Below are 27,838 nucleotides of genomic sequence, written 5' to 3'. Positions count from 1 at the left end.
ACACGTTCGAGGGGGCTGAATGGGCCTCCTCCTGTTTCTGTGGAACAGGCTCGAGGTGCTGAATTGGCCTCCTCCTGTTCCTGTGTAACAGGCTCGAGGGGGCTGAATGGACCTCCTCCTGTTCCTGTGTAACAGGCTCGAGGGGGCTGAATGGGCCTCCTCCTGTTCCTGTGTAACAGGCTCGAGGGGCTGAATGGGCCTCCTCCTGTTCCTGTGTAACAGGCTCGAGGGGCTGAATGGGCCTCCTCCTGTTCCTGTGTAACAGGCTCGAGGGGGCTGAATGGGCCTCCTCCTGTTCCTGTGTAACAGGCTCGAGGGGGCTGAATGGGCCTCCTCCTGTTCCTGTGTAACAGGCTCGAGGGGGCTGAATGGGTCTCCTCCTGTTCCTGTGTAACAGGCTCGAGGGGGCTGAATGGGCCTCCTCCTGTTCCTGTGTAAGAGGCTTGAGGGGCTGAATGGGCCTCCTCCTGTTCCTGTGTAACAGGCTCGAGGGGGCTGATTGAGCCTCCTCCTGTTCCTGTGTAACAGGCTCGAGGGGGCTGAACGGGCCTCCTCCTGTTCCTGTGTAACAGGCTCGAGGGACTGAACGGGCCTCCTCCTGTTCCTGTGTAACAGGCTCGAGGGGCTGAATGGGCCTCCTCCTGTTCCTGTGTAACAGGCTCGAGGGGGCTGAATGGGCCTCCTGCTGTTCCTGTGTAACAGGCTCGAGGGGCTGAATGGGCCTCCTCCTGTTCCTGTGTAACAGGCTCGAGGGGGCTGAATGGGCCTCCTCCTGTTCCTGTGTAACAGGCTCGAGGGAGCTGAATGGGGCTCCTCCTGTTCCTGTGTAACAGGCTCGAGGGGCTGAATGGGTCTCCTCCTGTTCCTGTGTAACAAGCTCGAGGGGGCTGAATGGGCCTCCTCCTGTTCCTGTGTAACAGGCTCGAGAGAGATGAATGGGCCTCCTCCTGTTCCTGTGTAACAGGCTCGAGGGGCTGAATGGGCCTCCTCCTGTTCCTGTGTAACAGGCTCGAGGGGCTGAATGGGCCTCCTCCAATTCCTGTGTAACAGGCTCGAGGGGCTGAATGGGCCTCCTCCTGTTCCTGTGTAACAGGTTCGAGGGGGCTGAATGGGCCTCCTCCTGTTCCTGTGTAACAGGCTCGAGGTGCTGAATTGGCCTCCTCCTGTTCCTGTGTAACAGGCTCAAGGTGGCTGAATGGGCCTCCTCCTGTTCCTGTGTAACAGGTTCGAGGGGCTGAATGGGCCACCTCATGTTCCTGTGTAACAGGCTCGAGAGGCTGAATGGGCCTCCTCCTGTTCCTGTGTTACAGGCTCGAGGGGGCTGAATGGGTCTCCTCCTGTTCCTGTGTAACAGGCTCGAGGGGGCTGAATGGGCCTCCTCCTGTTCCTGTGTAACAGGCTCGAGGGGGCTGAATGGGCCTCCTCCTGTTCCTGTGTAACAGGCTCGAGGGGGCTGCATGGGCCTCCTCCTGTTCCTGTCTAACAGGCTCGAGGGGGCTGAATGGGCCTCCATTTGTTCCTGTGTAACAGGCTCGAGGGGCTGAATGGGCCTCCTCCTGTTCCTGTGTAACAGGCTCGAGCGGCTGAATGGGCCTCCTCCTGTTCCTGTGTAACAGGCTCGAGGGGGCTGAATGGGCCTCCTCCTGTTCGTGTGTAACAGGCTCGAGGGGCTGAATGGGCCTCCTCCTGTTCCTGTGTAACAGGCTCGAGGGGCTGAATGGGCCTCCTCCTGTTCCTGTGTAACAGGCTCGAGGGGGCTGAATGGGTCTCCTCCTGTTCCTGTGTAATAGGCTCGAGGGGGCTGATTGGGCCTCCTCCTGTTCCTGTGTAACTGGCTCAAGGGGGCTGAATGGGCCTCCTCCTGTTCCTGTGCAACAGGCTCGAGGGGGCTGAATGGGCCTCCTCCTGTTCCTGTGTAACAGGTTCAAGGGGCTGAATGGGCCTCCTCCTGTTCCTGTGTAACAGGCTCGAGGGGCTGAATGGGCCTCCTCCTGTTTCTATGTAACAGGCTCGAGGGGGCTGAATGGGCCTCCTCCTGTTTCTGTATAACAGGCTCGAGGGGGCTGAATGGGCCTCCTCCTGTTCCTGTGTAACAGGCTCGAGGGGGCTGAATGGGCCTCTTCCTGTTCCTGTGTAACAGGCTCGAGGGCCTGAATGGGCCTCCTCCTGTTCCTGTGTAACAGGCTCGAGGGGGCTGAATGGGCCTCCTCCTGTTCCTGTGTAACTGGCTCAAGGAGGCTGAATGGGCCTCCTCCTGTTCCTGTGTAACAGGCTCGAGGGGGCTGAATGGGCTTCCTCCTGTTCCTGTGTAACAGGTTCGAGGGGCTGAATGGACCTCCTACTGTTCCTGTGTAACAGGCTCGAGGGGCTGAATGGGCCTCCTCCTGTTTCTATGTAACAGGCTCGAGGGGGCTGAATGAGCCTCCTCCTGTTTCTGTGTAACAGGCTTGAGGGGGCTGAATGGGCCTCCTCCTGTTCCTGTGTAACAGGCTCGAGGGGGCTGAATGGGCCTCCTCCTGTTCCTGTGTAACAGGCTCGAGGGCCTGAATGGGCCTCCTCCTGTTCCTGTGTAACAGGCTCGAGGGGGCTGAATGGGCCTCCTCCTGTTCCTGTGTAACAGGCTCGAGAGAGATGAATGGGCCTCCTCCTGTTCCTGTGTAACAGGCTCGAGGGGCTGAATGGGCCTCCTCCCATTCCTGTGTAACAGGCTCGAGGGGCTGAATGGGCCTCCTCCTGTTCCTGTGTAACAGGTTCGAGGGGGCTCAATGGGCCTCCTCCTGTTCCTGTGTAACAGGCTCGAGGTGCTGAATTGGCCTCCTCCTGTTCCTGTGTAACAGGCTCAAGGGGGCTGAATGGGCCTCCTCCTGTTCCAGTGTAACAGGCTCGAGGGGGCTGAATGGGCCTCCTCCTGTTCCTGTGAAACAGGCTCGAGGGGCTGAATGGGCCACCTCCTGTTCCTGTGTAACAGGCTCAAGAGGCTGAATGGGCCTCCTCCTGTTCCTGTGTTACAGGATCAAGGGGGCTGAATGGGTCTCCTCCTGTTCCTGTGTAACAGGCTCGAGGGGGCTGAATGGGCCTCCTCCTGTTCCTGCGTAACAGGCTCGAGGGGGCTGAATGGGCCTCCTCCTGTTCCTGTGTAACAGGCTCGAGGGGGCTGCATGGGCCTCCTCCTGTTCCTGTGTAACAGGCTCGAGGGGGCTGAATGGGCCTCCTCCTGTTCCTGTGTAACAGGCTCGAGGGGCTGAATGGGCCTCCTCCTGTTCCTGTGTAACAGGCTCGAGCGGCTGAATGGGCCTCCTCCTGTTCCTGTGTAACAGGCTCGAGGGGGCTGAATTGGCCTCCTCCTGTACGTGTGTAACAGGCTCGAGGGAGATGAATGGGCCTCCTCCTGTTCTTGTGTAACAGACTCGAGGGGGCGGAATGGGCCTCCTCCTGTTCCTGTGTAACAGGCTCGAGGGGCTGAATGAGCCTCCTCCTGTTCCTGTGTAACAGGCTCGAGGGGCTGAATGGGCCTCCTCCTGTTCCTGTGTAACAGGTTCGAGGGGCTGAATGGGCCTCCTCCTGTTCCTGTGTAACAGACTCGAGGGGGCGGAATGGGCCTCCTCCTGTTCCTGTGTAACAGGCTCGAGGGGGCTGAATGGGCCTCCTCCTGTTCCTGTGTAACAGGCTCGAGGGGCTGAATGGGCCTCCTCCTGTTCCTGTGTAACGGGTTCGAGGGGCTGAATGGGCCTCCTCCTGTTCCTGTGTAACAGACTCGAGGGGGCGGAATGGGCCTCCTCCTGTTCCTGTGTAACAGGCTCGAGGGGCTGAATGGGCCTCCTCCTGTTCCTGTGTAACAGGCTCAAGGGGGCTGAATGGGTCTCCTCCTGTTCCTGTGTAATAGGCTCGAGGGGGCTGAATGGGCCTCCTCCTGTTTCTATGTAACAGGCTCGAGGGGGCTGAATGGGCCTCCTCCTGTTTCTGTGTAACAGGCTCGAGGGGGCTGAATGGGCCTCCTCCTGTTCCTGTGTAACAGGCTCGAGGGGGCTGAATGGGCCTCTTCCTGTTCGTGTGTAACAGGCTCGAGGGCCTGAATGGGCCTCCTCCTGTTCCTGTGTAACAGGCTCGAGGGGGCTGAATGGGCCTCCTCCTGTTCCTGTGTAACTGGCTCAAGGGGGCTGAATGGGCCTCCTCCTGTTCCTGTGTAACAGGCTCGAGGGGGCTGAATGTGCCTCCTCCTGTTCCTGTGTAACAGGTTCGAGGGGCTGAATGGACCTCCTCCTGTTCCTGTGTAACAGGCTCGAGGGGCTGAATGGGCCTCCTCCTGTTTCTATGTAACAGGCTCGAGGGGGCTGAATGAGCCTCCTCCTGTTTCTGTGTAACAGGCTTGACGGGCTGAATGGGCCTCCTCCTGTTCCTGTGTAACAGGCTCGAGGGGGCTGAATGGGCCTCCTCCTGTTCCTGTGTAACAGGCTCGAGGGCCTGAATGGGCCTCCTCCTGTTCCTGTGTAACAGGCTCGAGGGGGCTGAATGGGCCTCCTCCTGTTCCTGTGTAACAGGCTCAAGGGGGCTGAATGGGCCTCCTCCTGTTCCTGTGTAACAGGCTCGAGGGGCTGAATGGGCCTCCTCCTGTTCCTGTGTAACAGGCTTGAGGAGGCTGAATGGGCCTCCTCCTGTTCCTGTGTAACAGACTCGAGGGGCTGAATGGGCCTCCTCCTGTTCCTGTGTAACAGGCTCGAGGGGCTGAATGGGCCTCCTCCTGTTCCTGTGTAACAGACTCAAGGGGGCTGAATGGGCCTCCTCCTGTTCCTGTGTAACAGGTTCGAGGGGCTGAATGGGCCTCCTCCTGTTCCTGTGTAACAGGCTCGAGGGGCTGAATGGGCCTCCTCCTGTTCCTGTGTAACAGGCTCGAGGGACTGAACGGGCCTCCTCCTGTTCCTGTGTAACAGGCTCGAGGGGCTGAATGGGCCTCCTCCTGTTCCTGTGTAACAGGCTCGAGGGGGCTGAATGGGCCTCCTGCTGTTCCTGTGTAACAGGCTCGAGGGGCTGAATGGGCCTCCTCCTGTTCCTGTGTAACAGGCTCGAGGGGGCTGAATGGGCCTCCTCCTGTTCCTGTGTAACAGGCTCGAGGGAGCTGAATGGGGCTCCTCCTGTTCCTGTGTAACAGGCTCGAGGGGCTGAATGGGCCTCCTCCTGTTCCTGTGTAACAAGCTCGAGGGGGCTGAATGGGCCTCCTCCTGTTCCTGTGTAACAGGCTCGAGAGAGATGAATGGGCCTCCTCCTGTTCCTGTGTAACAGGCTCGAGGGGCTGAATGGGCCTCCTCCTGTTCCTGTGTAACAGGCTCGAGGGGCTGAATGGGCCTCCTCCAATTCCTGTGTAACAGGCTCGAGGGGCTGAATGGGCCTCCTCCTGTTCCTGTGTAACAGGTTCGAGGGGGCTGAATGGGCCTCCTCCTGTTCCTGTGTAACAGGCTCGAGGTGCTGAATTGGCCTCCTCCTGTTCCTGTGTAACAGGCTCAAGGTGGCTGAATGGGCCTCCTCCTGTTCCTGTGTAACAGGTTCGAGGGGCTGAATGGGCCACCTCCTGTTCCTGTGTAACAGGCTCGAGAGGCTGAATGGGCCTCCTCCTGTTCCTGTGTTACAGGCTCGAGGGGGCTGAATGGGTCTCCTCCTGTTCCTGTGTAACAGGCTCGAGGGGGCTGAATGGGCCTCCTCCTGTTCCTGTGTAACAGGCTCGAGGGGGCTGAATGGGCCTCCTCCTGTTCCTGTGTAACAGGCTCGAGGGGGCTGCATGGGCCTCCTCCTGTTCCTGTCTAACAGGCTCGAGGGGGCTGAATGGGCCTCCATTTGTTCCTGTGTAACAGGCTCGAGGGGCTGAATGGGCCTCCTCCTGTTCCTGTGTAACAGGCTCGAGCGGCTGAATGGGCCTCCTCCTGTTCCTGTGTAACAGGCTCGAGGGGGCTGATTGGGCCTCCTCCTGTTCGTGTGTAACAGGCTCGAGGGGCTGAATGGGCCTCCTCCTGTTCCTGTGTAACAGGCTCGAGGGGCTGAATGGGCCTCCTCCTGTTCCTGTGTAACAGGCTCGAGGGGGCTGAATGGGTCTCCTCCTGTTCCTGTGTAATAGGCTCGAGGGGGCTGATTGGGCCTCCTCCTGTTCCTGTGTAACTGGCTCAAGGGGGCTGAATGGGCCTCCTCCTGTTCCTGTGCAACAGGCTCGAGGGGGCTGAATGGGCCTCCTCCTGTTCCTGTGTAACAGGTTCAAGGGGCTGAATGGGCCTCCTCCTGTTCCTGTGTAACAGGCTCGAGGGGCTGAATGGGCCTCCTCCTGTTTCTATGTAACAGGCTCGAGGGGGCTGAATGGGCCTCCTCCTGTTTCTGTATAACAGGCTCGAGGGGGCTGAATGGGCCTCCTCCTGTTCCTGTGTAACAGGCTCGAGGGGGCTGAATGGGCCTCTTCCTGTTCCTGTGTAACAGGCTCGAGGGCCTGAATGGGCCTCCTCCTGTTCCTGTGTAACAGGCTCGAGGGGGCTGAATGGGCCTCCTCCTGTTCCTGTGTAACTGGCTCAAGGAGGCTGAATGGGCCTCCTCCTGTTCCTGTGTAACAGGCTCGAGGGGGCTGAATGGGCTTCCTCCTGTTCCTGTGTAACAGGTTCGAGGGGCTGAATGGACCTCCTACTGTTCCTGTGTAACAGGCTCGAGGGGCTGAATGGGCCTCCTCCTGTTTCTATGTAACAGGCTCGAGGGGGCTGAATGAGCCTCCTCCTGTTTCTGTGTAACAGGCTTGAGGGGGCTGAATGGGCCTCCTCCTGTTCCTGTGTAACAGGCTCGAGGGGGCTGAATGGGCCTCCTCCTGTTCCTGTGTAACAGGCTCGAGGGCCTGAATGGGCCTCCTCCTGTTCCTGTGTAACAGGCTCGAGGGGGCTGAATGGGCCTCCTCCTGTTCCTGTGTAACAGGCTCGAGAGAGATGAATGGGCCTCCTCCTGTTCCTGTGTAACAGGCTCGAGGGGCTGAATGGGCCTCCTCCCATTCCTGTGTAACAGGCTCGAGGGGCTGAATGGGCCTCCTCCTGTTCCTGTGTAACAGGTTCGAGGGGGCTCAATGGGCCTCCTCCTGTTCCTGTGTAACAGGCTCGAGGTGCTGAATTGGCCTCCTCCTGTTCCTGTGTAACAGGCTCAAGGGGGCTGAATGGGCCTCCTCCTGTTCCAGTGTAACAGGCTCGAGGGGGCTGAATGGGCCTCCTCCTGTTCCTGTGAAACAGGCTCGAGGGGCTGAATGGGCCACCTCCTGTTCCTGTGTAACAGGCTCAAGAGGCTGAATGGGCCTCCTCCTGTTCCTGTGTTACAGGATCAAGGGGGCTGAATGGGTCTCCTCCTGTTCCTGTGTAACAGGCTCGAGGGGGCTGAATGGGCCTCCTCCTGTTCCTGCGTAACAGGCTCGAGGGGGCTGAATGGGCCTCCTCCTGTTCCTGTGTAACAGGCTCGAGGGGGCTGCATGGGCCTCCTCCTGTTCCTGTGTAACAGGCTCGAGGGGGCTGAATGGGCCTCCTCCTGTTCCTGTGTAACAGGCTCGAGGGGCTGAATGGGCCTCCTCCTGTTCCTGTGTAACAGGCTCGAGCGGCTGAATGGGCCTCCTCCTGTTCCTGTGTAACAGGCTCGAGGGGGCTGAATTGGCCTCCTCCTGTTCGTGTGTAACAGGCTCGAGGGAGATGAATGGGCCTCCTCCTGTTCTTGTGTAACAGACTCGAGGGGGCGGAATGGGCCTCCTCCTGTTCCTGTGTAACAGGCTCGAGGGGCTGAATGAGCCTCCTCCTGTTCCTGTGTAACAGGCTCGAGGGGCTGAATGGGCCTCCTCCTGTTCCTGTGTAACAGGTTCGAGGGGCTGAATGGGCCTCCTCCTGTTCCTGTGTAACAGACTCGAGGGGGCGGAATGGGCCTCCTCCTGTTCCTGTGTAACAGGCTCGAGGGGGCTGAATGGGCCTCCTCCTGTTCCTGTGTAACAGGCTCGAGGGGCTGAATGGGCCTCCTCCTGTTCCTGTGTAACGGGTTCGAGGGGCTGAATGGGCCTCCTCCTGTTCCTGTGTAACAGACTCGAGGGGGCGGAATGGGCCTCCTCCTGTTCCTGTGTAACAGGCTCGAGGGGCTGAATGGGCCTCCTCCTGTTCCTGTGTAACAGGCTCAAGGGGGCTGAATGGGTCTCCTCCTGTTCCTGTGTAATAGGCTCGAGGGGGCTGAATGGGCCTCCTCCTGTTTCTATGTAACAGGCTCGAGGGGGCTGAATGGGCCTCCTCCTGTTTCTGTGTAACAGGCTCGAGGGGGCTGAATGGGCCTCCTCCTGTTCCTGTGTAACAGGCTCGAGGGGGCTGAATGGGCCTCTTCCTGTTCGTGTGTAACAGGCTCGAGGGCCTGAATGGGCCTCCTCCTGTTCCTGTGTAACAGGCTCGAGGGGGCTGAATGGGCCTCCTCCTGTTCCTGTGTAACTGGCTCAAGGGGGCTGAATGGGCCTCCTCCTGTTCCTGTGTAACAGGCTCGAGGGGGCTGAATGTGCCTCCTCCTGTTCCTGTGTAACAGGTTCGAGGGGCTGAATGGACCTCCTCCTGTTCCTGTGTAACAGGCTCGAGGGGCTGAATGGGCCTCCTCCTGTTTCTATGTAACAGGCTCGAGGGGGCTGAATGAGCCTCCTCCTGTTTCTGTGTAACAGGCTTGACGGGGCTGAATGGGCCTCCTCCTGTTCCTGTGTAACAGGCTCGAGGGGGCTGAATGGGCCTCCTCCTGTTCCTGTGGAACAGGCTCGAGGGCCTGAATGGGCCTCCTCCTGTTCCTGTGTAACAGGCTCGAGGGGGCTGAATGGGCCTCCTCCTGTTCCTGTGTAACAGGCTCAAGGGGGCTGAATGGGCCTCCTCCTGTTCCTGTGTAACAGGCTCGAGGGGCTGAATGGGCCTCCTCCTGTTCCTGTGTAACAGGCTTGAGGAGGCTGAATGGGCCTCCTCCTGTTCCTGTGTAACAGACTCGAGGGGCTGAATGGGCCTCCTCCTGTTCCTGTGTAACAGGCTCGAGGGGCTGAATGGGCCTCCTCCTGTTCCTGTGTAACAGACTCAAGGGGGCTGAATGGGCCTCCTCCTGTTCCTGTGTAACAGGTTCGAGGGGCTGAATGGGCCTCCTCCTGTTCCTGTGTAACAGGCTCAAGGGGCTGAATGGACCTCCTCCTCTTCCTGTGTAACAGGCTCGAGGGGCTGAATGGGCCTCCTCCTGTTCCTGTGTAACAGGCTCGAGGGGCTGAATGGGCCTCCTCCTGTTCCTGTGTAACAGGCTCGAGGGTGCTGAATGGGCCTCCTCCTGTTCCGGTGCAACAGGCTCGAGGGGCTGAATGGGCCTCCTCCTGTTCCTGTGTAACAGGCTCGAGGGGGCTGAATGGGCCTCCTCCTGTTCCTGTGTAACAGGCTCGAGGGGCTGAATGGGCCTCCTCCTGTTCCTGTGTAACAGGCTCGAGGGGCCAAATGGCCTCCTCCTGTTCCTGTGTAACAGGCTCGAGGGGCTGAATGGGCCTCCTCCTCTTCCTGTGTAACAGGCTCAAGGGGGCTGAGTGGGCCTCCTCCTGTTCCTGTGTAACAGACTCGAGGGGCTGAATGGGCCTCCTCCTGTTCCTGTGTAACAGGCTCGAGGGGCTCAATGGGCCTCCTCCTGTTCCTGTGTAACAGGCTTGAGGAGGCTGAATGGGCCTCCTCCTGTTCCTGTGTAACAGACTCGAGGGGCTGAATGGGCCTTCTCCTGTTCCTGTGCAACAGGCTCGAGGGGGCTGAATGGGCCTCCTCCTGTTTCTGTGTAACAGGCTCGAGGGGGCTGAATGGGCCTCCTCCTGTTCCTGTGTAACAGGCTCGAGGGGGCTGAATGGGCCTCCTCCTGTTCCTGTGTAACAGGCTCGAGGGGGCTGAATGGGCCTCCTCCTGCTCCTGTGTAACAGGCTCGAGGGGGCTGAATGGGCCTCCTCCTGTTCCTGTGTAAGAGGCTCGAGGGGGCTGAATGGGCCTCCTCCTGTTCCTGTGTAACCGGCTCGAGGGGCTGAATGGGCCTCCTCCTGTTCCTGTGTAGCTGGCTCATGGGGGCTGAATGGGCCTCCTTCTGTTTCTATGTAACAGGCACGAGGGGGCTGAATGGGCCTCCTCCTGTTTCTGTGTAACAGGCTCGAGGGGGCTGAATGGGCCTCCTCCTGTTCCTGTGCAACAGGCTCGAGGGGGATGAATGGGCCTCCTCCTGTTCCTGTGTTAGAGGCTCGAGGGCCTAAATGGGCCTCCTCCTGTTCCTGTGTAACAGGCTTGAGGGGGCTGAATGGGCCTCCTCCTGTTCCTGTGTAACTGGCTCAAGGGGGCTGAATGGGCCTCCTCCTGTTCCTGTGTAACAGGCTCGAGGGGGCTGAATGGGCCTCCTCCTGTTCCTGTGTAACAGGTTCGAGGGGCTGAATGGGACTCCTCCTGTTCCTGTGTAACAGGCTCGAGGGGGCTGAATGGGACTCCTCCTGTTCCTGTGTAACAGGCTCGAGGGGCTGAATGGGCCTCCTCCTGTTTCTATGTAACAGGCTCGAGGGGGCTGAATGGGCCTCCTCCTGTTTCTGTGTAACAGGCTCGAGGGGGCTGAATGGGCCCCATCCTGTTCCTGTGTAACAGGCTCGAGGGGGCTGAATGGGCCTCCTCCTGTTCCTGTGTAACAGGCTCGAGGGGCTGAATGGGCCTCCTCCTGTTCCGGTGTAACAGGCTCGAGGAGGCTGAATGGGCCTCCTCCTGTTCCTGTGTAACAGGCTCGGGGGGGCTGAATGGGCCTCCTCCTGTTCCTGTGTAACAGGCTCGAGGGGCTCAATGGGCCTCCTCCTGTTCCTGTGTAACAGGCTCGAGGGGCTGAATGGGCCTCCTCCTCTTCCTGTGTAGCTGGCTCATGGGGGCTGAATGGGCCTCCTTCTGTTTCTATGTAACAGGCACGAGGGGCTGAATGGGCCTCCTCCTGTTTCTGTGTAACAGGCTCGAGGGGGCTGAATGGGCCTCCTCCTGTTCCTGTGCAACAGGCTCGAGGGGGATGAATGGGCCTCCTCCTGTTCCTGTGTTAGAGGCTCGAGGGCCTAAATGGGCCTCCTCCTGTTCCTGTGTAACAGGCTTGAGGGGGCTGAATGGGCCTCCTCCTGTTCCTGTGTAACTGGCTCAAGGGGGCTGAATGGGCCTCCTCCTGTTCCTGTGTAACAGGCTCGAGGGGGCTGAATGGGCCTCCTCCTGTTCCTGTGTAACAGGTTCGAGGGGCTGAATGGGACTCCTCCTGTTCCTGTGTAACAGGCTCGAGGGGGCTGAATGGGACTCCTCCTGTTCCTGTGTAACAGGCTCGAGGGGCTGAATGGGCCTCCTCCTGTTTCTATGTAACAGGCTCGAGGGGGCTGAATGGGCCTCCTCCTGTTTCTGTGTAACAGGCTCGAGGGGGCTGAATGGGCCCCATCCTGTTCCTGTGTAACAGGCTCGAGGGGGCTGAATGGGCCTCCTCCTGTTCCTGTGTAACAGGCTCGAGGGGCTGAATGGGCCTCCTCCTGTTCCGGTGTAACAGGCTCGAGGAGGCTGAATGGGCCTCCTCCTGTTCCTGTGTAACAGGCTCGGGGGGGCTGAATGGGCCTCCTCCTGTTCCTGTGTAACAGGCTCGAGGGGCTCAATGGGCCTCCTCCTGTTCCTGTGTAACAGGCTCGAGGGGCGAAATGGCCTCCTCCTGTTCCTGTGTAACAGGCTCGAGGGGCCGAATGGGCCTCCTCCTGTTCCTGTGTAGCAGGCTCAAGGGGGCTGAATGGGCCTCCTCCTGTTCCTGTGTAACAGGCTCAAGGGGGCTGAATGGGCCTCCTCCTGTTCCTGTGTAACAGGCTCGAGGGGCTGAATGGGCCTCCTCCTGTTCCTGTGTAACAGGCTCGAGGGGCTGAATGCGCCTCCTCCTGTTCCTGTGTAACAGGCTCGAGGGGGCTGAATGGGCTGCCTCCTGTTCCTGTGTAACAGGCTCGAGGGGGCTGAATGGGCCTCCTCCTGTTCCTGTGTAACAGGTTCGAGGGGCTGAATGGGCCTCCTCCTGCTCCTGTGTAACGGGCTCAAGGGGGTTGAGTGGGCCTCCTCCTGTTCCTGTGTAACAGTCTCGAGGGGCTGAATGGGCCTCCTCCTGTTCCTGTGTAACAGGCTCGAGGGGCTGAATGGGCCTCCTCCTGTTCCTGTGTAACAGGCTCGAGGGGCTGAATGGGCCTCCTCCTGTTCCTGTGTAACAGGCTCGAGGGGCTGAATGTGCCTCCTCCTGTTCCTGTGTAACAGACTCGAGGGGCTGAATGGGCCTCCTCCTGTTCCTGTGTAACAGGCTTGAGGGGGCTGAATGGGCCTCCTCCTGTTCCTGTGTAACAGGCTCGCGGGGCTGAATTGGCCTCCTCCTGTTCCTGTGTAACAGACTCGAGGGGGCTGAATGGGCCTCCTCCTGTTCCTGTGTAACAGGCTCGAGGGGGCTGAATGGGCCTCCTCCTGTTTCTGTGTAATAGGCTCGAGGGGGCGGAATGGGCCTCCTCCTGTTACTGTGTAACAGGCTCGAGGGGGCTGAATGGGCCTCCTCCTGTTCCTGTGTAACAGGTTCGAGGGGCTGAATGGGCCTCCTCCTGTTCCTGTGTAACAGGCTAGAGGGGGCTGAATGGGTCTCCTCCTGTTCCTGTGTAATAGGCTCGAGGGGGCTGAATGGGCCTCCTCCTGTTTCTATGTAACAGGCTCGAGGGGGCTGAATGGGCCTCCTCCTGTTCCTGTGTAACAGGCTCGAGGGGCTGAATGGGCCTCCTCCTGTTCCTGTGTAACAGGCTCGAGGGGCTGAATGGGCCTCCTCCTGTTCCTGTGTAACAGGCTCGAGGGGGTTGAGTGGGCCTCCTCCTGCTCCTGTGTAACAGACTCGAGGGGCTGAATGGGCCTCCTCCTGTTCCTGTGTAACTGGCTCAAGGGGGCTGAATGGGCCTCCTCCTGTTCCTGTGTAACAGGCTCGAGGGGGCTGAATGGGCCTCCTCCTGTTCCTGTGTAACAGTTTCGAGGGGCTGAATGGGCCTCCTCCTGTTCCTGTGTAACAGGCTCGAGGGGCTGAATGGGCCTCCTCCTGTTTCTATGTAACAGGCTCGAGGGGGCTGAATGGGCCTCCTCCTGTTTCTGTGTAACAGGCTCGAGGGGGCTGAATGGGCCTCATCCTGTTCCTGTGTAACAGGCTCGAGGGGGCTGAATGGGCCTCCTCCTGTTCCTGTGTAACAGGCTCGAGGGGCTGAATGGGCCTCCTCCTGTTCCGGTGTAACAGGCTCGAGGAGTCTGAATGGGCCTCCTCCTGTTCCTGTGTAACAGGCTCGGCGGGGCTGAGTGGGCCTCCTCCTGTTCCTGTGTAACAGGCTCGAGGGGCTGAATGGGCCTCCTCCTGTTCCTGTGTAACAGGCTCGAGGGGCCAAATGGCCTCCTCCTGTTCCTGTGTAACAGGCTCGAGGGGCCGAATGGGCCTCCTCCTGTTCCTGTGTAACAGGCTCAAGGGGGCTGAATGGGCCTCCTCCTGTTCCTGTGTAACAGGCTCAAGGGGGCTGAATGGGCCCCCTCCTGTTCCTGTGTAACAGGCTCGAGGGGCTGAATGGGCCTCCTCCTGTTCCTGTGTAACAGGCTCGATGGGCTGAATGGGCCTCCTCCTGTTCCTGTGTAACAGGCTCGAGGGGGCTGAATGGGCCGCCTCCTGTTCCTGTGTAACAGGCTCGAGGGGCTGAATGGGCCTCCTCCTGTTCCTGTGTAACAGGCTCGAGGGGGCTGAATGGGCCTCCTCCTGTTCGTGTTTAACAGGCTCGAGGGGCCAAATGGCCTCCTCCTGTTCCTGTGTAACAGGCTCGAGGGGCTGAATGGGCCTCCTCCTGTTCCTGTGTAACAGGCTCGAGGGGGCTGAATGGGCCTCCTCCTGTTCCTGTGTAACAGTTTCGAGGGGCTGAATGGGCCTCCTCCTGTTCCTGTGTAACAGGCTCGAGGGGCTGAATGGGCCTCCTCCTGTTTCTATGTAACAGGCTCGAGGGGGCTGAATGGGCCTCCTCCTGCTTCTGTGTAACAGGCTCGAGGGGGCTGAATGGGCCTCATCCTGTTCCTGTGTAACAGGCTCGAGGGGGCTGAATGGGCCTCCTCCTGTTCCTGTGTAACAGGCTCGAGGGGCTGAATGGGCCTCCTCCTGTTCCGGTGTAACAGGCTCGAGGAGGCTGAATGGGCCTCCTCCTGTTCCTGTGTAACAGGCTCGGCGGGGCTGAGTGGGCCTCCTCCTGTTCCTGTGTAACAGGCTCGAGGGGCTGAATGGGCCTCCTCCTGTTCCTGTGTAACAGGCTCGAGGGGCCAAATGGCCTCCTCCTGTTCCTGTGTAACAGGCTCGAGGGGCCGAATGGGCCTCCTCCTGTTCCTGTGTAACAGGCTCAAGGGGGCTGAATGGGCCTCCTCCTGTTCCTGTGTAACAGGCTCAAGGGGGCTGAATGGGCCCCCTCCTGTTCCTGTGTAACAGGCTCGAGGGGCTGAATGGGCCTCCTCCTGTTCCTGTGTAACAGGCTCGATGGGCTGAATGGGCCTCCTCCTGTTCCTGTGTAACAGGCTCGAGGGGGCTGAATGGGCCGCCTCCTGTTCCTGTGTAACAGGCTCGAGGGGCTGAATGGGCCTCCTCCTGTTCCTGTGTAACAGGCTCGAGGGGGCTGAATGGGCCTCCTCCTGTTCGTGTGTAACAGGCTCGAGGGGCCAAATGGCCTCCTCCTGTTCCTGTGTAACAGGCTCGAGGGGCTGAATGGGCCTCCTCCTGTTCCTGTGTAACAGGCTCGAGGGGCTGAATGGGCCTCCTCCTGTTCCTGTGTAACAGGCTCGAGGGGGCTGAATGGGCCTCCTCCTGTTCCTGTGTAACAGGCTTGAGGGGGCTGAATGGACCTCCTCCTGTTCCTGTGTAACAGGCTCGAGGAGCTGAATGGGCCTCACCCTGTTCCTGTGTAACAGGCTCGAGGGGCTGATTGGGCCGCCTTCTCCTTTTCCTGTGTAACAGGCTCGAGGGCCTGAATGGGCCTCCTCCTGTTCCTGTGTAACAGGCTCGAGGGGGCTGAATGGGCCTCCTCCTGTTCCTGTGTAACAGGCTCAAGGGGGCTGAATGGGCCTCCTCCTGTTCCTGTGTAACAGGCTCGAGGGGATGAGTGGGCCTCCTCCTGTTCCTGTTTAACAGGCTTGAGGAGGCTGATTGAGCCTCCTCCTGTTCCTGTGTAACAGACTCGAGGGGCTGAATGGGCCTCCTCCTGTTCCTGTGTAACAGGCTCGAGGGGGCTGAATAGGTCTCCTCCTGTTCCTGTATAACAGGCTCGAGGGGCTGAATGGGCCTCCTCCTGTTCCTGTGTAACAGGCTCGAGGGGGCTGAATGGGCCTCCTCCTGTTCCTGTGTAACAGGCTCGAGGGGGCTGAATGGACCTCCTCCTGTTCCTGTGTAACAGGCTCGAGGCGGCTGAATGGACCTCCTCCTGTTCCTGTGTAACAGGCTCGAGGGGCTGAATGGCCCTCCTCCTGTTCCTGTGTAACAGGCTCGAGGGGCTGAATGGGCCTCCTCCTGTTCCTGTGTAACAGGCTCGAGGGGCTGAATGGACCTCCTCCTGTTCCTGTGTAACAGGCTCGAGGGGCTGAATGGGCCTCCTCCTGTTCCTGTGTAACAGGTTCGAGGGGCTGAATGGGCCTCCTCCTGTTCCTGGTTGCTCCTGGAGTACAATATGGAATTTATTCCATACAATCTTCCCTTGGAGGATAGGGATGTTGAGAACAAATCCCGTTCACTTCTTTCCTCACTGTAAACAGAGAGTTGTAGATGGCAGAGAAGGAGGCCATTCGGCCCATCGTGCCAGTGCCAGCTCTTTGGTCGAGCTCTCCAATTAGTCCCACTCCCCCCTCGCTCGTTCCCCACAGCCTTGCAAATTTTCCCCTTCAGGTATTTCTCCAATTCCCCTTTTGAAAGTTACTATTGAATCTGCTTCCACCGCCCTTTCAGGCAGCGCATTCCAGATCACAACAACTCGCTGCGTAAAGAAATGTTTCCTCATCTCCCCTCTGGTTCTTTTGCCGATTATCTTCAATCTGTGTCCTCTGGTTACCGACCCTCCTGCCACTGGAAACAGTTTCTCCTTATTTACTCCATCAAAACCCTTCATGATTTTGAACACCTCTATCAAATCTCCCCTTAACCTTCTCTGCTCGAAGGAGAACAACCACAGCTTCTCCAGTCTCTCCACATCACTGAAGTCCCTCAATCCCTGGTACCATTCTGGTCAATCTCCCCTTAACCTTCTCTGCTCTAAGGAGAACAACCCCAGCTTCTCCAATCTCTCCACATCACTGAAGTCCATCATCCCTGGTACCATTCTGGTCAATCTCCCCTTAACCTTCTCTGCTCTAAGGAGAACAATCCCAGCTTCTCCAATCTCTCCACATCACTGAAGTCCATCATCCCTGGTACCATTCTGGTCAATCTCCCCTTAACCTTCTCTGCTCTAAGGAGAACAATCCCAGCTTCTCCAGTCTCTCCACATCACTGAAGTCCTCATCCCTGGTACCATTCTGGTCAATCTCCCCTTAACTTTCTCTGCTCTAAGGAGAACAACCCCAGCTTCTCCAGTCTCTCCACATCACTGAAGTCCCTCATCCCTGGTACCATTCTGGTCAATCTCCCCCTTAACCTTCTCTGCTCTAAGGAGAACAACCCCAGCTTCTCCAGTCTCTCCACATCACTGAAGTCCCTCATCCCTGGTACCATTCTGGTCAATCTCCCCCTTAACCTTCTCTGCTCTAAGGAGAACAACCCCAGCTTCTCCAGTCTCTCCACATCACTGAAGTCCCTCAACCCTGGTACCATTCTGGTCAATCTCCCCTTAACCTTCTCTGCTCTAAGGAGAACAATCCCAGCTTCTCCAGTCTCTCCACATCACTGAAGTCCCTCATCCCTGGTACCATTCTGGTCAATCTCCTCTGCACCCTCTCTAAGGCCCTGACATCCTTCCTAAAGTGTGCGGTGACCAGAATTGGACACAATACTCCAACTGGGGCCTAACTAATGTTTTATAATGAGTTTAGCAGAACTTCCTTGCATTTGTACTCTTTGCCTCCATTTATGAAGCCTTCTCAATCTGTCCCGCCACCTCCAAAGACTTGTGTACGTACAGCCCCAGATCTCTCTGTTCCCCCACCCCTTTTAGAATTGTGCCATTTAGTTTACATGGCATTCTGTATCAGGTTACAATCTGTTACGGCAGCTTGACTCAAAACAGCAGGATGAGGCCAAGGACGAAACACTTCCTGGGGCAGAGGTTGAAAGGCAAGCAGTGCAGGTCAGCACAGATATCGGGTTACAAGCCATCTCAGGGAACAATGGCAGCAATGATTTGCATTTATCCAGCAGCTGTAAGCCTCTCGGAGGAAGTAAAACGAGGATTTACAGTACTGCCCGTCACCCATCGCCCCCTGTGCTCGCTGACCTACACTGGCACCCCGTCCGGCAACGCCTCGATTTCAAAATTCTCATCCTCCTGTTCAAATCACTCCATGGCCCTCGCCCCCTCCCTATCTCTGTAATCTCCTCCAGCCCCTACAACTCTCATCCTCCTGTTCAAATCCCTCCATGGCCCCTCGCCCCCTCCCTATCTCTGTAACCTCCTCCAGCCTCTACAATTCTCATCCTCCTGTTCAAATTCCTCCATGGCCCCTCGCCCCCCTCCCAATCTCTGTCACCCCCTCCAGCCCTACAATTCCCATCCTCCTGTTCAAATCCCTCCATGACCCCTCACCCCCTCCCTATCACTGTAACCTCCTCCAGCCTCTACAATTCTCATCCTCCTGTTCAAATCCCTCCATGGCCCTCACCCCCTCCCTATCTCTGTAACGTCCTCCAGCCCTACAATTCTCATCCTCCTGTTCAAATCCCTCCATGGCCCTCGCCCCCTCCCTATCTCTGTAACCTCCTCCAGCCCTACAATTCTCATCCTCCTGTTCAAATCCCTCCATGGCCCCTCGCCCCTTCCTTATCTCTGTAACCTCCTCCAGCCCCTACAATTCCCATCCTCCTGTTCAAATCCCTCCATGACCCCTCACCCCCTCCCTATCACTGTAACCTCCTCCAGCCTCTACAATTCTCATCCTCCTGTTCAAATCCCTCCATGGCCCTCGCCCCCTCCCTATCTCTGTAACCTCCTCCAGCCCTACAATTCTCATCCTCCTGTTCAAATCCCTCCATGACCCCTCACCCCCTCCCTATCACTGTAACCTCCTCCAGCCTCTACAATTCTCATCCTCCTGTTCAAATCCCTCCATGGCCCTCGCCCCCTCCCTATCTCTGTAACCTCCTCCAGCCCTACAATTCTCATCCTCCTGTTCCAATCCCTCCATGGCCCTCGCCCCCCTCCCTATCTCTGTAACCTCCTCCAGCCCCTACAATTCTCATCCTCCTGTTCAAATCCCTCCATGGCCCCTCGCCCCCTCCCTATCTCTGTAACCTCCTCCAGCCCTACAACTCTCATCCTGCTGTTCAAATCCCTCCATGGCCCCTCGCCCCCTCCCTATCTCTGTAACCTCCTCCAGCCCCTAAAGTTCTCATCCTCCTGTTCAAATCCCTCCATGGCCCCTCGCCCCCTCCCTATCTCTGTACCCTCCTCCAGCCCCTACAATTCTCATCCTCCTGTTCAAATCCCTCCATGGCCCTCGCCCCCTCCCTATCTCTGTAACCTCCTCCAACCCCTACAATTCTCATCCTCCTGTTCAAATCCCTCCATGGCCCTCGCCCCCTCCCTATCTCTGTAACCTCCTCCAGCCCTACAATTCTCATCCTCCTGTTCAAATCCCTCCATGGCTCCTCGCCCCTTCCTTATCTCTGTAACCTCCTCCAGCCCCTACAATTCCCATCCTCCTGTTCAAATCCCTCCATGACCCCTCACCCCCTCCCTATCACTGTAACCTCCTCCAGCCTCTACAATTCTCATCCTCCTGTTCAAATCCCTCCATGGCCCTCGCCCCCTCCCTATCTCTGTAACCTCCTCCAGCCCTACAATTCTCATCCTCCTGTTCAAATCCCTCCATGACCCCTCACCCCCTCCCTATCACTGTAACCTCCTCCAGCCTCTACAATTCTCATCCTCCTGTTCAAATCCCTCCATGGCCCTCGCCCCCTCCCTATCTCTGTAACCTCCTCCAGCCCTACAATTCTCATCCTCCTGTTCCAATCCCTCCATGGCCCTCGCCCCCCTCCCTATCTCTGTAACCTCCTCCAGCCCCTACAATTCTCATCCTCCTGTTCAAATCCCTCCATGGCCCCTCGCCCCCTCCCTATCTCTGTAACCTCCTCCAGCCCTACAACTCTCATCCTGCTGTTCAAATCCCTCCATGGCCCCTCGCCCCCTCCCTATCTCTGTAACCTCCTCCAGCCCCTAAAGTTCTCATCCTCCTGTTCAAATCCCTCCATGGCCCCTCGCCCCCTCCCTATCTCTGTAACCTCCTCCAGTCAATTGTCCTATTATCTCCTTATGTGTCTCGGTGTCAAATGTCTGTTTGATCATCGCTCCTGTGAAGCGCCCTGGGACCTGTTTGACTTCGTTAAAGGCGCTGGGTCGATGCAAGTTCTTGGAATAGGAACGTGGCCCGATGGATGACAGCCTTGTTACCAGCTTGCAACCTGTCTCGACGGACTCTGGGACCCAGCGGAGAGCAGGAGGCAGGAGGAGGGGGTAGGAGGAGGAGAGGGGATGGATCAGTGACAGGGTAACACAAAGAATTCGACCCAACACAATCGTCGCTAAGCAAAAGGAAAAATATCTGACATATTGGGCAGAAACAACAAAAACCCAAAGCAAACTCAATTGCTACTTGGCCCTAAACAGACAATACAACATAGCTGATTACCTGACCATGGTAAAGGATAACAAACTGAGAAGAACCTTGACAAGGTACAGACTTAGCGAACATAGCCTAGCGATCGAAAAAGGCAGACACAGGCAGACCAGGCTGCCAAGAGAGGACAGGATATGCTCTCACTGCAGTCAGGGAGTGGTGGAGACAGAGATGCACTTCCTCACAGCTTGTGGAAAATATCAGGGCATCAGGGAGAATTTCTACCAAAAATTCTCACAAATATGCCCTGATTTCAGAAATCTGAATGACAACCAAAAACTCCCATTCCTACTGGGAGAGGAGAGAAGCTGTATAACACTGGCGGCGCACTATGTTACAGCTTGCCATGAACAGAGGGACAACCAGTAAACTAAGAAAAAAATATATATAAACAATGCGAATGTATATTTATACACTCAGGGATCCACCTGTTTATACACTGTATGAATAGAACTGCGTTTATGTGCTAAACCATAAATGTATTTTGATGCTTTGGCAACATAAGATGTAACTTATCATGCCAATAAAGCGATCTGAATTGTGAATTGTGAATTGTGGATGGATCAACCACATCCGGGGGGCAGGGCGGAGAAGCCAATGAGCTGGAGGTCGGTCGAAAGCAGCAGGAGGTCAGCCCAGGGCGGAAAAACAAAAAACCACACACTGCAGAAGTGAAAGGGTTTTCTCCAGGTCGAGGGAGGGGGCGGAATGGGGCGTCTCTGAGAGAGGAGAGGAGAGGCCTCTCTTTTTTTCGAGGCAAGTCGAACGCTCTTGCAACACGAGCTCCAAGCGTGCAGGACAACCGATTTGAAGATAAGGGCACACTGGAGCTGGAAGTTTGAATAAAAGGAACAGGAGGCAATCGAACAGAGAGAGGAGGACGGGGGGGGGGGAATCGGACAAAGCTTGTCGAAGGTCAAGGGTGGAGAAGGTCAGAGTTGATAAACAAAACCGCGGGATGTTAACAAATGGGAGGCTGCTGAGAAATTCGGGACGAAGACTTTAGCGCCAAGACCCTGGCGATTCTCGGAGCTGAACTGCGGGATCCTTATCGCTGTCTCTCTCCCCCCAGGTTGCCGAGTGCGAAGGCGTCGACTTGTTCGCTCTTAATGTCACCGGGAGCGTGTGGCTTTCAGGGACTGTGAAATACGACCGCGGAGCCAGACCTCAGGGTCCTGAGGCAAGCGAGACATTTGAACCTTTCGTCGACTAGAAGGAATAAAGGCATTCGCGTTTCTCCGACGCCTTTCACCATCTCAGGACGTCCCAAGGCGGTGAAGGACTCATTCAAGTGGGCACAGCAAGCTCCCAGATAACGAACAGATCATCCGCCTGTTTGTGATGTTGATTGAGGGATAGATCGCGGCCCCAGCACTCCCCCCCCCCCCCCCCCCCCTGCTCTTCTTCCAATAGTGGCCGTGGGATCTTTTAAGTCCACCTGAGAGAGCAGACGGGGCCTCGGTTTAACATCTCTGGCAGTGCAGCGCTCCCTCAGTACTGGCACCGGGGAGTGTGGGCCTGGATTATGGGGCTCGAGTCCTAGAGTGTATACATCTACCTCCGACAGTGCAGCGCTCCCTCAGTACTGGCACCGGGGAGTGTGGGCCTGGATTGTGGGGCTCGAGTCCTAGAGTATATACATCTACCTCCGACAGTGCAGCGCTCCCTCAGTACTGGCACCGGGGAGTGTGGGCCTGGATTGTGGGGCTCCAGTCCTAGAGTATATACATCTACCTCCGACAGTGCAGCGCTCCCTCAGTACTGGCACCGGGGAGTGTGGGCCTGGATTATGGGGCTCCAGTCCTAGAGTATATACATCTACCTCCGACAGTGCAGCGCTCCCTCAGTACTGGCACCGGGGAGTGTGGGCCTGGATTATGGGGCTCGAGTCCTAGAATATATACATCTACCTCCGACAGTGCAGCGCTCCCTCAGTACTGGCACCGGGGAGTGTGGGCCTGGATTATGGGGCTCGAGTCCTAGAATATATACATCTACCTCCGACAGCGTGGCGCTCCTTCAGTACTGGCACTGGGGAGTGTGGGCCTGGATTATGGGGCTCGAGTCCTAGAGTATATACATCTACCTCTGACAGTGCAGCGCTCCCTCAGTACTGGCACTGGGGAGTGTGTGGGCCTGGATTTTTGTGCTCAAGTCTCTGGAGTGGGAGGGACTCAAATCCACGACTTTGTGACTGAGGAGAGAGAGAGTGAGCCAGGGCCGAGACCGATCTCCTCCACCTCTGCCTCCGCCCAGTCTCGCCAGCGAGGGGCAGACTGTTCTCCTTGCTCAATCAGTGGGCATGAGCCTCCCTGCGGAGCGCACGGGCGACGGGATGTCGCGGGGAACCAGCGGCGGCGGCGGCGATCCAGAACCGGCCCAGGCGGCAAGGCCCTACCGGTGCTCCGACTGCGGCAAGGGATTCAGCTACCGGTCGGTGCTGCAGAGGCACCGGCGAGTCCATACTGGCGAGAGGCCGTTCAAGTGCCGGGACTGCGGCAAGGAGTTCACCGACCAGTCGAGCCTCCAGCGCCACCAGCGGATCCACACGGGCGAGCGGCCGTTCCGGTGCGGGGAGTGCGGCAAGGAGTTCTCGCAGTCCTACAACCTGATGGTCCACCAGCACACCCACGCCGGGGAGAGGCCCTTCCGGTGCGGGGCCTGCGGGAAGGGCTTCACCCAGGTCTCCTGTCTGGTGTCGCACCAGTGCATCCACCGGGCCGAGACGACCTTCAACTGCGCCGGCTGCGGCAAGCAGTTCATCCTCCAGCCCAGCCTGCTGAGGCACCGGTGCTCCCGGGCGGGCCAGAGCCCCTTCCAATGCGTGGAGTGCGGCAAGCGGTTCACCGCCAAGTCGGGCCTGGTCAAGCACCTGCGCACCCACACGGGCGAGAGGCCCTACAAGTGCCCCGACTGCGGCAAGGAGTTCGCCCGGGCCGACAGCCTGACCGTCCACCAGCGCACCCACGCCGACCACAGGCCCTTCAAGTGCCCCGATTGCGGCAAGTCCTTCATCCAGTCCTCCTGCCTGCTCATCCACCAGCGCACGCACACGGGCGAAAAGCCCTTCCGCTGCGACGACTGCAGCAAGACCTTCACCAAGCGCTCCAGCCTGCTGAGCCACCGCCGGACGCACAGCCAGGACCGGGCCTACAAGTGCCCCCAGTGCGGGAAGGGTTTCAACGAGGCCTGGTGTCTCAGGAGGCACCAGCGCATCCACGCCGAGGGCAGGGCGCTCAAAGTCGCGGCCCAAGGCCGGCCGCCTGCTGCGTCAGAGCCCGGCGGGCAACCGCGACTGGAAGACCGGCCTTCAACTGATGACTGAGTTCTTCAACTTGACCTCATCCAAAGCTCCTGCCCCTACAATCCTCATCCTCCTGTTCAAATCCCTCCATGGCCCTCGCCCCCTCCCTATCTCTGTAACCTCCTCCAGCCCCTACAATTCTCATCCTCCTGTTCAAATCCCTCCATGGCCTTCGCCCCCTCCCTATCTCTGTAACCTCCTCCAGCCCCTACAATCCTCATCCTCCTGTTCAAATCCCTCCATGGCCCCTCGCCCCCTCCCTATCTCTGTAACCTCCTCCAGCCCCTACAATCCTCATCCTCCTGTTCAAATCCCTCCATGGCACTCGCCCCCTCCCTATCTCTGTAACCTCCTCCAGCCCCTACAATTCTCATCCTCCTGTTCAAATCCCTCCATGGCCCCTCGCCCCCTCCCTATCACTGTAACCTCCTCCAGCCCCTACAATTCTCATCCCCCTGTTCAAATCCCTCCATGGCCCCTCGCCCACTCCCTATCTCTGTAACCTCCTCCAGCCCTACAATTCTCATCCTCCTGTTCATATCCCTCCATGGCCCCTCGCCCCCTCCCTATCTCTGTAACCTCCTCCAGCCCCTACAATTCTCATCCCCCTGTTCAAATCCCTCCATGGCCCCTCGCCCACTCCCTATCTCTGTAACCTCCTCCAGCCCTACAATTCTCATCCTCCTGTTCAAATCCCTCCATGGCCCCTCGCCCCCTCCCTATCTCTGTAACCTCCTCCAGCCCTACAATTCTCATCCCCCTGTTCAAATCCCTCCATGGCCCCTCGCCCACTCCCTATCTCTGTAACCTCCTCCAGCCCTACAATTCTCATCCTCCTGTTCAAATCCCTCCATGGCCCCTCGCTCCCTACCTATCTCTGTAACCTCCTCCAGCCCCTACAATTCTCATCCTCCTGTTCAAATCCCTCCATGGCCCCTCGCCCCCTCCCTATCTCTGTAACCTCATCCAGCCCCTACAACTCTCATCCTCCTGTTCAAATCCCTCCATGGCCCTCGCCCACTCCCTATCTCTGTAACCTCCTCCAGCCCCTACAATTCTCATCCTCCTGTTCAAATCCCTCCATGGTCCTTGCCCCCTCCCTATCTCTGTAACCTCCTCCAGCCCCTACAATTCTCATCCTCCTGTTCAAATCCCTCCATGGCCCTCGCCCCGTCCCTATCTCTGTAACCTCCTCCAGCCCTACAATTCTCATCCTCCTGTTCAAATCCCACCATGGCCCTCGCCCCCTCCCTATATCTGTAACCTCCTCCAAACCCTACAATTCTCATCCTCCTGTTCAAATCCCTCCATGGCCCTCGCCCCCTCCCTATCTCTGTAACCTCCTTCAGCCCTACAATTCTCATCCTCCTGTTCAAATCCCTCCATGGCCCCTCACCCCCCTCCCTATCTCTGTAACCTCCTCCAGCCCTACAATTCTCATCCTCCTGTTCAAATCCCTCCATGGCCACTCGCCCCCCTCCCTATCTCTGTAACCTCCTCCAGCCCCTACAATTCTCATCCTCCTGTTCAAATCCCTCCATGGCCCCTCGCCCCCCTCCCTATCTCTGTAACCTCCTCCAGCCCCTACAATTCTCATCCTCCTGTTCAAATCCCTCCATGGCCCTCACCCCCCTCCCTATCTCTGTAACCTCCCCCAGCCCTACAATTCTCATCCTCCTGTTCAAATCCCTCCATGGCCCCTCGCCCTCTCCCTATCTCTGTAACCTGCTCCAGCCCCTACAATTCTCATCCTCCTGTTCAAATCCCTCCATGGTCCTTGCCCCCTCCCTATCTCTGTAACTTCCTCCAGCCCCTACAATTCTCATCCTCCTGTTCAAATCCCTCCATGGCCCTCGCCCCCTCCCTATCTCTGTAACCTCCTCCAGCCTGACAATTCTCATCCTCCTGTTCAAATCCCTCCATGGCCTCGGCCCCTCCCTATCTCTGTAACCTCCTCCAGCCCTACAATTCTCATCCTCCTGTTCAAATCCCTCCATGGCCCCTCACCCCCTCCCTATATCTGTAACCTCCTCCAAACCCTACAATTCTCATCCTCCTGTTCAAATCCCTCCATGGCCCTCACCCCCTCCCTATCTCTGTAACCTCCTCCAGCCCCTACAATTCTCATCCTCCTGTTCAAATCCCTCCATGGCCCTCACCCCCTCCCTATATCTGTAACCTCCTCCAAACCCTACAATTCTCATCCTCCTGTTCAAATCCCTCCATGGCCCCTCACCCCCCTCCCTATCTCTGTAACCTCCTCCAGCCCCTACAATTCTCATCCTCCTGTTCAAATCCCTCCATGGCCCACGCCCCCTCCCTATCTCTGTAACCTCCTCCAGCCCCTACAGTTCTCATCCTCCTGTTCAAATCCCTCCATGGCCCTCGCCCCTCCCTATCTCTGTAACCTCCTCCAGTCCCTACAATTCTCATCCTCCTGTTCAAATCCCTCCATGGCCCTCGCCCCTCCCTATCTCTGTAACCTCCTCCAGCCCCTACAATTCTCATCCTCCTGTTCAAATCCCTCCATGGCCCCTCGCCCCCCTCCCTATCTCTGTAACCTCCTCCAGCCCCTACAACCCTCCGAGATCTGTGCGCTCCTCCAATTCTGGCCTCTTGAACATCCCCGATTTCCATCGCTCCACCATTGGCGGCCGTGCCTTCAGCTGCCTGGGGCCCTGAGCTCTGGAATTCCCTCCCTAAACCTCTCCGCCTCTCTCTCCTCCTTTAAGACGGTCCTTAAAACTGACCCAGCTTTTGGTCACCTATCCTAATATCTCCTTACGTGTCTCAGTGTCAAATTGTGTTTGATAACCGCTCCTGTGAAGCGTCTTGGGACGTTTTATTATGTTATAGACGCGGGATAAATACAAGTTCTTATTCCCTGGACTGAACGGAACATTGGCACACAGAACGGAATCTATTCCAATTGTCCTCACTTGGCCAATAAATACCACAGCAGTGATATTGGGGTGGGAGAGATGGATGCCACCAGCTCACCCTCTGTAAATTTATTTTCAGGGTGGAGGAAGCAGAAGATTAGCAAACGCACATCGTGCTGGTGATAATGGCGCGGATTGTGGGGTGGCAAGGATGTCAATGCCCCTCCGAAGCTGACCGCGGCTTTCGAGATTTCGTTCGCGCGGAGAGGAACCGCGCACGTCTCAGCGTTGCGGTCATTCATTCCCTGCCGCGCCGTGGTGCTCCCAACGCCACCCCCCCCCCCCTTTGCCTGCGCGGCGCTCTGCCGGCTCACCAGCTATCGAGTGAGCGAACCCAACGCACGCGCGCAACTGTGAATGGGTCACGCAGCCCGCTAAAAAGTATTTGTTCCTGGGACGTGGGCGTCGCTGGCAAGCCCAGCATTTTTTGCCCATCCCTAGTTGCCCCGTGAGAAGGTGGTGGTGAGCTGCCTTCTTGAACCGCTGCAGTCCGTGTGGTGAAGGTGCTCCCACAGCGCTGTTAGGGAGGGAGTTCCAGGATTTGGACCCAGCGACGATGAAGGAACGGCCGATATATTTCCAAGTCGGGATGGTGTGTGACTTGGAGGTGTAACTTGGAGGTGGCGGTGTTCCCATGCGCCTGGTGCCCTTGTCCTTCTAGGTGGAAGAGGTCGCGGGTTTGGGAGGTGCTGCCGAAGAAGCCTTGGCAAGTTGCTGCAGTGCATCTTGTAGATGGTACACACTGCAGCCACGGTGCGCCGGTGGTGGAGGGAGTGAATGTTTAAGGTGGTGGATGGGGTGCCGATCAAGCGGGCTGCTTTGTCCTGGATGGTGTCGAGCTTCTCGAGTGTTGTTGCAGCTGCACTCATCCAGGCAAGTGGAGAGTATTCCATCACACTCCTGACTTGTGCCTTGTAGATGGTGGAAAGGCTTTGGGGAGTCAGGAGGTGAGACACTCGCCGCAGAATACCCAGCCTCTGACCTGCTCTTGTAGCCACAGTATTTATGTGGCTGGTCCGGTTAAGTTTCTGGTCAATGGTGACCCCCAGGATGTTGATGGTGGGGGATTCATAGAAACATAGAGATAGGAACAGGAGTAGGCCATTCGGCCCTTCGAGCCTGCTCCGCCATTCAATGAGATCATGGCTGATCTTCGTCTGAGATCATAGCTGATCTTACCAGTTCAGTACCCCGTCCCCGCCTTTTCTCCGTAACCCTTAATCCCCTTAGCCTTCAGAAATATATCCAATTCTCTCTTGAAAATATTTATTGAATTAGCCTTCACAGCCCTCTGTGGCAGGGAATTCCACAGGCTCACCACTCTTTGAGTGAAGAAATTCTTCCTCATCTCTGTTTTAAATGATTTGCCCGCTATTTTTAGACTGTGGCCCCTGGTTCTGTGCTCCCCGGCCATTGGAAACATTCTCTCTGAATTCAGCCTGTCCAGGCCTGCCATAATTTTATATGTTTCGATGAGATCCCCTCTCAATCTTCTAAACTCCAGTGAGTACAAGCCCAAACTATTTAATCTCTCTTCGTAGGTCATTCCCGCCATTCCAGGTATCAGCCTGGTGAATCGCCGTTGCACTCTTTCCATGGCAAGAACATCCTTCCGCAGATGGGGCGACCAAAACTGTACACAATACTCCAGATGCGGTCTCACCAGCACCTTGTACAGCTGTAGTAAGGTATCCCTATTC

General features: G+C 57.4%; 1 protein-coding gene across 1 annotated transcript in view; it reads left to right on the top strand.

The window, feature by feature from the left end:
• Positions 1-27,566, top strand: part of LOC147084865 (uncharacterized) — a 32,583-nt gene extending 5,017 nt beyond the window's left edge. Inside the window, exons 2-4 of the mRNA XM_085979355.1 lie at positions 17,250-17,344; positions 20,965-21,072; positions 22,090-27,566. Of these exons, the coding sequence (XP_085835481.1) occupies positions 17,250-17,344; positions 20,965-21,072; positions 22,090-23,217 (1,331 nt within the window). The 3' untranslated portion in view covers positions 23,218-27,566. The remainder of the gene's footprint in view (positions 1-17,249; positions 17,345-20,964; positions 21,073-22,089) is intronic.
• The last annotated feature ends 272 nt before the right edge of the window (positions 27,567-27,838 follow it).

The sequence above is a fragment of the Somniosus microcephalus genome, unplaced genomic scaffold (assembly GCF_052327205.1).
Source record: "Somniosus microcephalus isolate GS21.2 unplaced genomic scaffold, FLI_Smic_1.0 unresolved_chr9, whole genome shotgun sequence".
NCBI lineage: Eukaryota > Metazoa > Chordata > Chondrichthyes > Squaliformes > Somniosidae > Somniosus > Somniosus microcephalus.
Note: the sequence above shows the minus strand (reverse complement) of the source record. Positions and strands in the feature narration are given on the sequence as shown.